General features: G+C 45.0%; 1 protein-coding gene across 1 annotated transcript in view; it reads right to left on the bottom strand.

Moving 5' to 3' along the window:
• Positions 1-6,764: 6,764 nt before the first annotated feature.
• Positions 6,765-13,643, bottom strand: part of LOC134098318 (fibrillin-1-like) — a 41,493-nt gene continuing 34,614 nt past the window's right edge. The window contains exons 58-70 of the mRNA XM_062551347.1: positions 13,345-13,491; positions 13,082-13,228; positions 11,081-11,098; positions 10,840-10,986; positions 10,024-10,170; positions 9,271-9,417; positions 9,003-9,149; positions 8,734-8,880; positions 8,508-8,654; positions 8,264-8,410; positions 7,684-7,830; positions 7,241-7,350; positions 6,765-6,770 (exon numbers count right to left, since the gene is read on the bottom strand). Coding sequence (XP_062407331.1) covers positions 6,765-6,770; positions 7,241-7,350; positions 7,684-7,830; positions 8,264-8,410; positions 8,508-8,654; positions 8,734-8,880; positions 9,003-9,149; positions 9,271-9,417; positions 10,024-10,170; positions 10,840-10,986; positions 11,081-11,098; positions 13,082-13,228; positions 13,345-13,491 — 1,604 coding nt within the window. The remainder of the gene's footprint in view (positions 6,771-7,240; positions 7,351-7,683; positions 7,831-8,263; positions 8,411-8,507; positions 8,655-8,733; positions 8,881-9,002; positions 9,150-9,270; positions 9,418-10,023; positions 10,171-10,839; positions 10,987-11,080; positions 11,099-13,081; positions 13,229-13,344; positions 13,492-13,643) is intronic.

Here is a 13,643-nt window from a genome sequence, read left to right as displayed (position 1 = left end):
TGAATTGAGCGCGTGTGGTTTCGCTACCCGTCTAGGTCGGAGCTGTGACTTATTTCGCCCTCCGAGAAACTGCGTTCATCTACATTTGACTATGTTTGGAAGCCGGGTAAGATGAACATTTTGTTACATTTTTGCTTGGTCTGCAGCCGTTGCTGGAGCGGTTTTGCTCGTTACAGCACGGGCTGCAGTATTCAGCCCAGTCGAACGGTGTATTCGCCGGTGTTCTTTTGGTAGCTTCTAGCTTTGTAAGTTAACAGCTACTCGGTAGCATTTTCGTTCTTGTTATTTGATTTGATCAGTTTGAATAGTGATTGCTGCGGCGGGCTCTCGCTCTACCGCTGGCATAAGTTTGTTTTCTCTTCAGAGTGTTTTCGCTCTTGTATTGGCGTGTTGTATTGGTGCTACAACTCCAGTAAGTTAAACGGCTACTCGGTAGTTTTTTCGTTCTGTGTTTTGTTATTGATTAATTTGTTTAGATTATTAGTTTATTGTTGTTAGTGATTGCTGCGGTGGTGCTGGCACTCTACCGCAGACATCGTTTGTTTTCTCTTGGGAGTGTTTTCGCCCCGACCTGAGATATATTCTGACTTGTGTGATTGTTTTTGTGCTACTTGTGTTGGCGCTTGCAGCCGTCCGCTCACATAGTGTGTGTGTGTGTCTTCGCACTGGGGCTTGTTGAGCCAGGGTGTGCACGCCCTTGCTGCTCCCTTAGCGGTCTTGCAAACAGTTAGTCCGGTAGGTGTTGCACGCTTAAGGCCGGACTTAAAGATGTTTTTGGTCTGTTCCGACTGCTTGGCCCCCCTGGAGCCAGAGGATGGCCATCTGAGTTGTCCCGCCTGTCTTGGCGTTGACCATCTGAGGCAGGCGCTTACGGAGGAGGCCTGTGTTAATTGTAGCTGCCTGAGCCTGGCAGCTCGGGCAGCAAGGCTGGCCCAGGTAGAGGTGGCAGGCACTCCACAGGCACAAGCGGATGTGGTTCCAGCTGTGCGGCCTGCTAGGCGCCGGAGCACTATGGTGCACAGGGGCCCTAAGGCTAAGAAGAGGAAAGACGACTTGGCCCAGAAGGTGGACAGTATGGCCACAGAGTTTGAGAAAATTAGGCAGCTCTTGGCCAATTTGCAGCCTCCGGCTCAGGGTGTGCGGGTTGGTGTTCCCGCCGAGACCCCACCAGCCGGTCAGGTTGAACTGTCACCACCGACCCTTTCGCCAGTGGGCATCCGGGAGGAGGACACTCTCTCCACAAGGGCATCAGAGTCTTTGGGCTTAGGTCAGGCAGACGCAGCTGACCCATACGAGTCAGCCCCCCACTCTCAATCCAGTTCCCTGGGCACTGGCCAGACGGTGACTGAGGATTCTGAGGCAGGCCGTCTGTCAGTGAAGGCTGCCCTCAAGTTGGCTTTGGCACGTCTTGGGCAGGACCCTGCACCGGTGGCGGTGCCCCCCCACAATGCAGGCTGTGGGGGGGCTGTGCAACAGGCGGCCTTTGCGGTCCCACCCTCAGCTCCATATATTGAGGAGCTCCAGAGGTGCTGGGCGGATCCTAGGCAACTCTCTCACCGCCCCAGTGACTGTATGGCTCTGTCAGCCATGCAGGGTGCCTCCACCTATGGACTAGAGGCTATGCCTAGTATAGAGCCATCAGTGGCAGCCTTAGTGCTGTCACCTGATGAGGCGCTTAGGCCCCATGGTCGCTGTCCCCGCCCACAATGTCGGCAGACAGATGACCTCATTGTGAAAAGCTACGATGCAGCAGCTTGCATAGGACGTATTGGGAATTCTATGTCCCACTTAATGTTGGCTCTCAGCCAGACACTTCAGGCTGGTGATGGTGCATCAGAATCCCAGGGTCTGTGATTCCTCACTACAGGCCTTCGCCTATATGTCGAGGGAGTTGGGTAGGTTGATGTCTTGCCTGACACTCGCCCGCCGTCAAATTTGGTTGGCCCAATCCCCACTGGCGGAGCCAGGCAGAAGGGCGCTGCGTTCTCTTCCTGTGGTACCCGGGGAATTGTTCGGTCAGGCGGCACAGCAGGCATTGGAGCACAGTGTTCAGGTGCTGCAGGCAAGACAGCAGTTTGCAAGTCTTCGCCGGGAGAGCACGGCTGGACGTAGGCCCCCGACACCAAGAGCGGCAGCACCTGTGCAGGGCCCAGTCAGCCAGCAGGGGCCGCAAAATACATATGGGTTTCGTCGGTCCTCCACCAATTACACACGTCGGCCTACACAAGGCGCCCAACAAAGCGCCCAGGCCGCAGCCCGTCGCCCCTCTAGGGACCAGAGGGGGCGACCGGGCAGACGATGACAGTCCTTCACTGGCGGTCAGCTGCTTCTCCAGCGAACAACTCCAGTGCTGGGAAGCCGTAACATCAGACCCCTGGGTGCTGGCAACCCTCTCTCAGGGTTACAGCATTCAATTCTCAAGCCGACCGCCAAGATTCCATGGGGTCAAGACCACCATCGTCACCCACCCAGGGAAGGCTCTAGCCTTGCGTCAGGAGCTCGACACCCTCCTGCAAAAAGGGGCCATCGAGAGATTCGACGCAGTTACACAAGAAGGTGGGTTCTACTCCACTTACTTTGTAGTTCCCAAAAGGGATGGTGGGCTCCGGCCCATCTTGGACCTGAGGCAGTTAAATGTATATCTCAAGACGCTGCGATTTCATATGCTGCTCACCAAGGAGGTTCTGCACAGCGTCCAGAGGAACGATTGGTTTGCCACCATCGATCTCAAGGATGCGTATTTCCACGTCCCAATCGCGTCACGCCACAGGCAGTTCCTCCGTTTTGCTTTCGAAGGCCAGGCATATCAGTTTCGAGTCCTACCCTTTGGGTTAGCCCTGTCACCCCGTGTATTCACCAGGTGCGTAGCAGCTGCCCTAGCTCCACTACAGGCCAGTGGAATGCGCATTTTACCGTACCTGGACGACTGGCTAATTTGCGCCCAGACAGAGGTGCAGGCCCGCACAGATGTGGCGGCATTGATTGCACATGTTTCAGACCTAGGTCTCAGGGTGAACCTCAAGAAGAGTTCCTTGGTGCCTTGTCAGCAGATTGTGTTCTTGGGAATGCAACTAGACTCTCAGTTGATGAGGGCTGTTCCCTCCCAGCAGCGAGTCGACAGAATCCGCCAGCTCATTGGGGGCTTCAGGAGCAACAGTGTGGCAGGGTCGCACAATCCGGGGCCTTTGGAGCCCGCATCAGAGTCAACAGCACATAAACGTGTTAGAGCTTCAGGCCGTACTGTTTGCTCTAAGGCACTTCCTCCCAGTACTGACAGGCAGGCATGTACTGGTACGGACGGACAACATGTCAGTGTATTACATCAACTACCAGGGGGGCACCAGATCCCTGCAGTGCTTGAGGTTAGCACAGCAACTCTTGCAGTGGGCCCATCAGCACCTGTCGAGCCTGAGGGCTACATATTTGTCAGGCTCCTCCAACAGGGCTGCAGACCTCCTGTCACGTCGGAACCCCGACCCAGGGGAATGGAGACTCCACCCAATGGTGGTGCAAGCCATATGGGGTCAATGTTGCAGGGCAGAGGTAGACCTCTTTGCCTCCCACGAGTCGACTCATTGCCCTCTCTGGTTCAGCCTATTCGAACCAAGCCCGTTAGGCCGGGATGCGCTGGCACATGCGTGGCCGAGGCTTCGGCTGTATGCATTTCCTCCTCTGCCTCTGATCTGGCCCACCCTACACAGGGTGGCCACAGAGGGGCACGAACTGCTGCTGATAGCTCCTCGGTGGCCGGGGAGAGTATGGTTCCCCATGCTGCTCCAGCTATTACAGGAGGAACCCTGGTGTCTGCCGATGAGGAGAGATCTGCAGATCTGGCATCCGGAACCGGCTCGGCTGCAGCTCTGGGTTTGGCCTCTGAGGGGCCGGACCCACTGCTAGCGCTTTGTGAGCCAGCTGTGGTCTACACTGTTAATAGCTCGCGGGCGCCTTCCACTAACGCCCTCTATGCCAACAGATGGAGAATTTTCTCTGAATGGTGCGAGGCTCGGCGACTGGAGCCGACTCACTGCCCCCTGCCAACTGTACTACAGTTTTTACAGTCACTCTTTGATAAAGGACTCACTCCCTCCACTATCAATGTGTATGTTGCTGCCATCTCCGCCAAGCATGTCAGGGTAGAAGGGGGAACCATTGGTTCTCATGTCCTGGTTGCCCGTTTCCTCAAGGGTGCCCTTCGCCTGAGACCCCCACAGGGGAACCGGGTGCCTCCGTGGGATCTCCTCCTGGTGCTGCGAGCACTGTGTACAGCCCCGTTTGAGCCCTTGCAGACAGCGGAGCTCAGCTGGCTGTCGATGAAGACCGCCTTTCTCTTAGCCATAACATCAGCTAGGCGGGTGGGAGAACTGCATGCCCTATCGGTAAGCGGGGATTGCCTGCAGTGGCATCCTGGAGGTAGTGGGGTCACCCTATGGCCAAACCCCTCCTTCCTCCCGAAGACCCTTTCCTCCACATTTACCAATGAGCCCCTCATCTTAGCGGCCTTTGAGTCTGCTCAGGAGGAGGGCCAGGGCCTGAGCGCTGAACTGTTGTGTCCAGTGCGTGCCCTCAGGGTTTATATTGCAAGAACGACAGCGTTCCGCCAGTCGGATGCATTATTTCTCTGTCACTGGGGTCCTAGAAGGGGTCATGCGCTATCCAAGCAGAGATTGTCTAAGTGGATAGCAGAGACAATTCGGTGTTCCTACATGCATAGCGGCGCCCCAGCTCCTCAGCATATCCGAGCACACTCTACAAGGGGCATGGCGACCTCATGGGCGTCTTAAAGGGGTGTTCCCCTCGCAGATATTTGCAGGGCAGCCTCCTGGGCATCAGGCTGCACGTTTACACGGTTTTATAGTTTAAATGTGGTGTCTCAGAACCCTGTGGCCACAGCAATACTCCCTACCTCGTCACAGCATCTCTAAAGCACGGGTAGGCACTCCTCATGACCTTGTTGGTATTAATCATCCAGTGCTGAAAGCACCGCCTCTGGCGGGAGAAACGAAATAGAACGAGGGTAACGAATGTAACCACGGTTCTATGAGTTTCGGATGACCGCCAGAGCTTGGCAGTCACTCGGAGTGTACACGAGAAGATTGCCAAGAGATCACTTCCTGGGTGGTCCTGGCTTTTGTGCTGGCGCACGTTTAGGACGTCACCCAGGTCACAGGTGACTTTGTTGATATTATTACTCGACCTGCACGTACGTGTGATGGATATTCAGTGCTGAAAGCACCGCCTCTGGTGGTCAGGAGAAACGAAATAGAACCGTGGTTACAATCGTAACCCTCGTTCTTCACATGGTTTGTAAAAACAGCATTACCTGTACAGGAATTGTTAGCGCTACTTCGCACACTTGGATCAGTGATATTATATCCACTCAAGCATGTACAGTTGTAGTCTCCAATGGTGTTGTTGCAGACTGAGTTTGGACCACAAACTGACGGTGTCTGAAGACATTCATCCACATCTATAAAATCAAAGTCAACAATGTTCTGTTGAGAAAGTGTCAAACTGTAATTTTAGAAATAGACCACTAAAGCATACACGTTTTCATTTACCTGTGCACTGATTGCTATCACTTATGGATTGGTTTGGATTGGCCACTTGATATCCAGTCAAACAGGAACAGTTATAACTCCCATTGGTATTGGCACAGTTTGAGTGTTGGCCACAAAGGTTTAGAATCACAACGCATTCGTTAATATCTAAAAGAGATTGAAAAAACATTTACTTACAACAAGGGAAAACCAACAGCAATAGCATTTTAGTAAAGACACATTTGATGAAAACAATCTCAGAACACCAGCACTTCAGTTGGTGGCCTGGATCTACAGAAACGTCTACTCAAACTACCAACATTCCACTCAGAGTGCTGCCTTCACAAGACAATAATCCTCACCTGTACAGGGATTTTCAGCACTACTCTGCACAGTTGGATCAGTCAAGTTATATCCACTCAAGCATGTACAGTTGTAGTCTCCAATGGTGTTGTTGCAGACTGAGTTTGGACCACAGACTGGTGGGATCTCAAGGCATTCATCCACATCTAAGAAGCATGAGGTCAACATCATTTTATTTGAAGAATAGTCAACTACAATTAAAAAAGATAGACATAGTAAGCGTCCATGTCTTCATTTACCTGTGCACTGATTGTTGTCACTTATGGTTTGATTCACATTGGTTTCCCGATATCCACTCAGGCAAGAACAGTTGAAGCTTCCATTGGTGTTGGTGCAATTTGAGTTGGGTCCACATATGTTTGGTATGTCATTGCATTCATTTATATCTGAAAAAGGTAGAGCTAAGTTAAAATGCATACACAAGCAGGAAACTTTGTTACAGTAAATGACGCAAAGGTTCTTCACATGGTTTGTAAAAACAACATTACCTGTACAGGAATTGTTAGCACTACTTCGCACACTTGGATCAGTGACATTATATCCACTCAAGCATGTACAGTTGTAGTCTCCAATGGTGTTGTTGCAGACTGAGTTTGGACCACAGACTGATGGTGTCTGAAGGCATTCATCCACATCTAAAAGACAAAGTCAACAATGTTCTGTTGAAAGTGTCAAACAGTAATTTTAGAAAAACACTGCTAAAGCATGTACATTTTCATTTACCTGTGCACTGATTGCTATCACTTATGGATTGGTTTGGATTGGCCACTTGATATCCAGTCAAGCAGGAACAGTTGTAACTTCCATTGGTATTGGCACAGTTTGAGTTGGGGCCACAAAGGTTTAGAATCACAATGCATTCGTTTATGTCTAAAAGAGAGTGAAAAACATTTACTCACAGCAAGGGAAAACCAACAGCAATTACGGTTCTGCACTGACTCATTTGATGAAAAGGACCTCAGAACACCAGCACTTCAGTTGGTGGCCTGGATCTACTGAAACGTCAACTCAAACTACCAACATTCCACTCAGAGTGCTGCCCTCACGCGACAATAATTCTCACCTGTACATGGATTTTCAGCACTACTCCGCACACTTGGATCAGACACGTTATATCCACTCAAGCATGTACAGTTGTAGTCTCCAATGGTGTTGTTGCAGACAGAGTTTGGACCACAGACTGGTGGGGTCTCAAGGCATTCATCCACATCTAAGAGGCACATAGTCAACAACATGTTATTGGAAGAATAGTCAACTACAATTCAAAAAGATAGACATACTAAGTGTCCATGTCTTCATTTACCTGTGCACTGATTGTTGTCACTTATGGTTTGATTTACATTGGTCTCCCGATATCCACTCAGGCAGGAACAGTTGAAGCTCCCATTTGTGTTGGTGCAATTTGAGTTGGGTCCGCACACGTTTGGTATGTCATTGCATTCATTTGTATCTGAAAAAGGTAGAGCTAAGTTAAAATGCATACACAAGCAGGAAACTGTGTTAAATGATGCAGAGGTCCTCTATATGGTTCATAAAAACAACCTCACCTGTACAGGAATTGTGAGCACTACTTTGCACACTTGGATCAGTGACATTATATCCACTCAAGCATGTACAGTTGTAGTCTCCAATGGTGTTGTTGCAGACTGAGTTTGGACCACAAACTGGTGGGGTCTCAAGGCATTCATCCACATCTAAAACATAAAGTCAACAATGTTCTGTTGAAAGTGTCAAACAGTAATTTAAAAAAAAACACTGCTAAAGCATGTACGTTTTCATTTACCTGTGCACTGATTGCTATCACTTATGAATTGGTTTGGATTGGCCACTTGATATCCAGTCAAGCAGGAACAGTTGTAACTTCCATTGGTATTGGCACAGTTTGAGTTGGGGCCACAAAGGTTTAGAATCACAATGCATTCGTTTATGTCTAAAAGAGAGTGAAAAAGATTTACTCACAGCAAGGGAAAACCAACAGCAATTACGGTTCTGCACTGACTCATTTGATGAAAAGGACCTCAGAACACCAGCACTTCAGTTGGTGGCCTGGATCTACTTAAACGTCAACTCAAACTACCAACATTCCACTCAGAGTGCTGCCTCCACAAGACAATAATCCTCACCTGTACAGGGATTTTCAGCACTACTCCGCACACTTGGATCAGTCAAGTTATATCCACTCAAGCATGTACAGTTGTAGTCTCCAATGGTGTTGTTGCAGACAGAGTTTGGACCACAGACTGGTGGGGTCTCAAGGCATTCATCCACATCTAAGAGGCACATAGTCAACAACATGTTATTGGAAGAATAGTCAACTACAATTCAAAAAGATAGACATACTAAGTGTCCATGTCTTCATTTACCTGTGCACTGATTGTTGTCACTTATGGTTTGATTTACATTGGTCTCCCGATATCCACTCAGGCAGGAACAGTTGAAGCTCCCATTTGTGTTGGTGCAATTTGAGTTGGGTCCGCACACGTTTGGTATGTCATTGCATTCATTTGTATCTGAAAAAGGTAGAGCTAAGTTAAAATGCATACACAAGCAGGAAACTGTGTTAAATGATGCCGAGGTCCTCTATATGGTTCATAAAAACAACCTCACCTGTACAGGTATTGTTAGCACTACTTCGCACACTTGGATCAGTCACGTTATATCCACTCAAGCATGAGCAGCTGTAGTCCCCAATGGTGTTGTTGCAGACTGAGTTTGGACCACAGATTGATGGTGTCTGAATGCATTCATCCACATCTAAAGAAAAGATCATATCAAGATTGTACTAAATATCACTCTGAATTTTAAAATTAAGAGTTTATTGAAATGTATTTACCAATGCACTGGTTGTTGTCACTAATGGGATGGTTTGCATTTGTTGCATGATATCCACTCCAGCATGAACAGCTGTAGCTTCCATTTGTGTTGGTACAATTAGAGTTGGGACCGCACAGATTTGGTGTCTCCAGACATTCATGTATATCTACATACAGAAAAATACATTGAATCCTTGAAACAAATACAATATCTTCACAACAGTCAAGGCAATATTTAAAATAAAGACCAATCTACTGTTAAATAGAATATGGTAAATCAATTACAAACCTGTGCATTGATTGTAGACACTTATTGGTAGATCTTCACTGTTGACACTATATCCACTCAAGCATGTACAATTGTAGTCTCCAATAGTGTTATTGCAGACTGAGTTTGAGCCACAGATTGATGGAAACATAAGACATTCATCCACATCTGAAAATGTGTGGCGAAAAAACACACTTTTAATAATGAATATTTCAGACAGATGTATACAGTATATCTATATATTTGGACAGATATAATGAGACACTTTGTTGCCTTTGGATTTGTTTACCTTGGCACTGGTTACTACCACTTATGGACTGATTGACAGAGCTTGCTTGATATCCTGTCTGGCAGGAACAGTTGTAGCTTCCATTGTAATTGGTACAGTTTGAGTTGGGACCACACAGGTTTTGGATCTCCACACATTCATTTATATCTGAAAAGGTTCACAACAACAAAGTACATGGAGAATGAAACCAATACTTCAGTGTGATGAATGATTCCAACTATCATTGTGTTACCAATTGTGGGTAGCTACATATAGTTGTTACATTATAATACTGAGTGATTTTACAAAACTTTGCCAATTTGGCTTAATGTTTCATCAGAGACAAAGGGCTGACCGGGGACCTGCTGAATGGGGTAAATCTGGTCATGATAGCTTTAGTATACAAACCATTCTTAGCTCCAGTCAAGGTCTCCTTGTCCTCAGTGTACAACTAACAGCTGCACTGCTAGACATTTGTTAATCTTTGATACAGTGGAATACGCGCTCACTACGCGTTCAGTTACAAAGTCTCTGTCTGTTCTTGATCTTGGATTTTGTGAAATTCATTTGTAAATAAATGCGACTTATAGTCTGGCGTGACTTACTGTATGTATATGTTTCTTCCTCTTCCTGATGCATTTTTTGACTGATGTGACTTATACTCGGCAGGGACTTACAGTATAGTCTGGAAATACGCTAATACTCACAATATCTTGGTGTTGTTCCACTTCTGCTAATGTAGCAGGTTTGCAGTGCTTCATCAAATAGCTTTACCTGTACAGGGATTGTCATCACTGCTCTTCAAACTTGGATCAGTCACGTTATATCCACTCAAGCATGAGCAGTTGAAGTCTCCAATGGTGTTGTTGCAGACTGAGTTTGGACCACAGACTGGTGAGGTCTGAAGGCATTCATCCACATCTAAAAACAAGGTCAACAAAATCATATTTTAAAAAAGAAAATAAGTGAAAATAAATCATACATCTTGCTACCAATCTATCTAGCAAATGTATATTTTGTACCCAGTCAATGTACTCAGTTTTGGCTGATGAAAAACCAGTAAGTTCCTACAAAAATAGTGCAAGTGTGCATATTGGCCTCTAACATAACATTACCAAACATGCTGCTCTATTAAAGGAAAAGTCTGCCATTCTGGCAAAAGGTTGTTGTTATTTGAGCTCCAAAAAAAAATAAAAAATTACTCGTTCGTTGTTACAGAAGAAATGTATTGGTTAAGGCAGACAGGGTTAAAGCGGAGATGAAGGATCTTTGGTTAAGGTGTTTAATGAGATTATTATGTTCAGTAATGTGGCTGATGACTGATGTCATGTGACTATCATTATTATTTTATTTTTCTTAAACTTATTTTACTTTTAAGTTTGTGTTTCTTTGCACACACAGGACGATGCTGTCAAATTTACTTTGGAACGATTAAAGTATTTCTGATCTTATCTTACTGGCTAGAATTGTGTACAGAGCTTGGTCCAAGCCATTTGTTTCCCATTTCCCAACAAAGCGAACACTATGACACAAGAGTGCTTCTAAACAGACACACAGACATTGAGATCCATTTTTTTTACTGTAGCTCACCTATACAAGGATTACTTTCACTTATTCTTTGACTGATGTTTGAAACTTGGTATCCATTCCAGCATGTGCAGTTGTAGTCTCCATCCGTGTTGTTGCAGACTGAGTTTGGACCACAGACAGGTGGGGTCTGAAGGCATTCATTTACATCTAAAAACAGTAAGATTGAGTCTTTAAGGACATGAACAAACACAATATTCAAACTAAGTGCATTTAGAATAATTTGAAAAGAAGACATTGTTACCTGGACAATTGCTGAAGTCTGTTGGAAAAATATCAAGAAATTAAAGTTAAAGGATGAGAACCATCACAAAAAATATTTAAGTCGAAATCTATTGAAATATTTAGATTAGATGATTAATAAAGCTGTGAAGCAATTTAAAAGCAGAGCTTTGAACATTTTGTAGTGATTGAAAGTCAGTCGTTGAGGTCATATTCCCAAACATTCTACAAAACATCAAGAACATTTCTCTTAGGCGTTTTAAATTGAGAATAATCTTAATGTGGCTGTAATTTGTGCAACCTTTCACCTTTTTATTTATAGCTCTTCTACTGTATATCTCCTATTGCCTATTAAAAGGTACTATGCGGGAGGTTCTCCTTTGTTTGAAGAAGTAATACCACATTGCACCAAGTGTGGCCGCTAATTAAAACACAAAGCAAGTCATGACAAGAGTGCCTTGTGGCTGTATTCAAGACCATTCAAGGTAAAAATTCCACATAGCTCCTTTAAGCAGAAATGCAAAACTATGAAACACATATTTCCTATTGTGTCATAACTTTGTAAAATATTCCAGCAGTAACAGTAGAATCTACATTTCTGGCATTACTTGTTTTGGGCTGGCAATACTGTCTGTCATCTGGAATGGCATTGATGCATCCACATGTGTTGTTGATGATGTCATCACAGTGTCCGTATGTCTGGCATTTGTCACAAGACCAATAGAATTCACTTTCACATTGGCACTGGTATGAAGTGCCATTGGGTGAACACACTAGGGGGGGGATAATAACAGTCAATTTTATGACAACTGAAAAGCTACAGAATAGCTCAATAATGCTTAAAATCGTTGATACATTTTGAAAATATATAGGACTTGTCATGAAGAAATGAAGAAGAGACATTTGAATATTTGTAAAACAAACATGCAGGAATATATAAATCACAAGGTGATGATAAGAGACACAAAGTTAAATACTGCACATAAGTAATTAAGAATAATCAAACCTGTTGTGATATAAGCGTCAGTGATTTCAGATAGGTTATCTACAGACAATGACAGGCCATTCAGAATGTTCCTGAGTTGATCCACAATTCCAGAAGTTCCGTTGAGCTCAAATTCAACTTTGTAGTAAAGAAGTTCTAGATAAAATGTCAGATTATGAGGATCTCAGGTGGGAAAAATGCATCACATGTACAATAAAACCTAAAGTGCTATATTAGGTAATTGATGATTGGAACTAATAAAATAACCAACCTGTACAAGGATTATCAACGCTACTCAGCAGACTGGTGTTGATGACCTGATATCCACTCTGGCAAGTGCAATTATATCCTCCAACTGTGTTATTGCAGACTGAGTTTGGACCACAGATCGATGAAGATTGAAGACATTCGTCAACATCTGCATAACGACAAGCAATTTCTTTTAGCAACTTATCAGCACCAAAAGGTTAAAATGCATATCGTATCCAAGATATGAATGCTATGTTCAATTTCTCCTCCTAGCTGAAAAAAGACCATGATGTTGAAAACATACCTATGCACTGACTGCTGACACTTATGATTTGATTTACATTGGTTTCCCGAAATCCACTCAGGCAGGAACAGTTGAAGCTTCCATTGGTGTTGGTGCAGTTTGAGTTGGGTCCGCATACAAGTGGTATGTCATCACATTCATTTATATCTACAAAAGGTAGAGATTAAGTTACAATGCATACTCATGTAGAAAACTGTGTTAAATGATGCCAAGGTCCATTATATGGTTCGTAAAAACAACCATACCTGTACAGGGATTGTTGGCACTACTCCGCACACTTGGATCAGTCACGTTATATCCACTCAAGCATGTACAGTTGTAGTCTCCAATGGTGTTGTTGCAGACTGAGTTTGGACCACAGACTGGTGGGATCTCAAGGCATTCATCCACATCTAAGAGGCATGAGGTCAACAATATTTAATTGGTAGAATGGTCAACTATAATTCAAAGAGATAGACATACAAAGTGTCCATGTCTTCATTTACCTGTGCACTGATTGCTGTCACTTATGGCTTGATTCACATTGGTCTCCCGATATCCACTCAGGCAGGAACAGATGAAGCTTCCATTGGTGTTGGTGCAGTTTGAGTTGGGTCCACATTTGTTGGTGATGTCATCACATTCATTAATATCTGAGAAGATATTATGAGATAGATTTCAGTTAAAATACATAATCATGCAGAAAACATGCAGAATTTCACTTACATTCTGCCAAAGTCCTTTACATGGTTTGTAAAAACAACATTACCTGTACAGGAATTGTTAGCACTACTTCGCACACTTGGATCAGTGACATTATATCCACTCAAGCATGAGCAGTTGTAGTCTCCAATGGTGTTGTTGCAGACTGAGTTTGGACCACAAACTGACGGTGTCTGAAGACATTCATCCACATCTAAAAACACAAATGAAAAATGTTCTGTTGAAAAAGTGTCAAAAAGGAATTTTAGAAAACGACTACTAAAGCATGTACGTTTCCATTTACCTGTGCAATGATTGCTATCACTTATGGATTGATTTGGGTTTGCCACTTGATATCCAGTCAAG

Source organism: Sardina pilchardus, chromosome 12, assembly GCF_963854185.1.
Source record: "Sardina pilchardus chromosome 12, fSarPil1.1, whole genome shotgun sequence".
NCBI classification, from domain to species: Eukaryota; Metazoa; Chordata; class Actinopteri; order Clupeiformes; family Clupeidae; genus Sardina; species Sardina pilchardus.
Note: the sequence above shows the minus strand (reverse complement) of the source record. Positions and strands in the feature narration are given on the sequence as shown.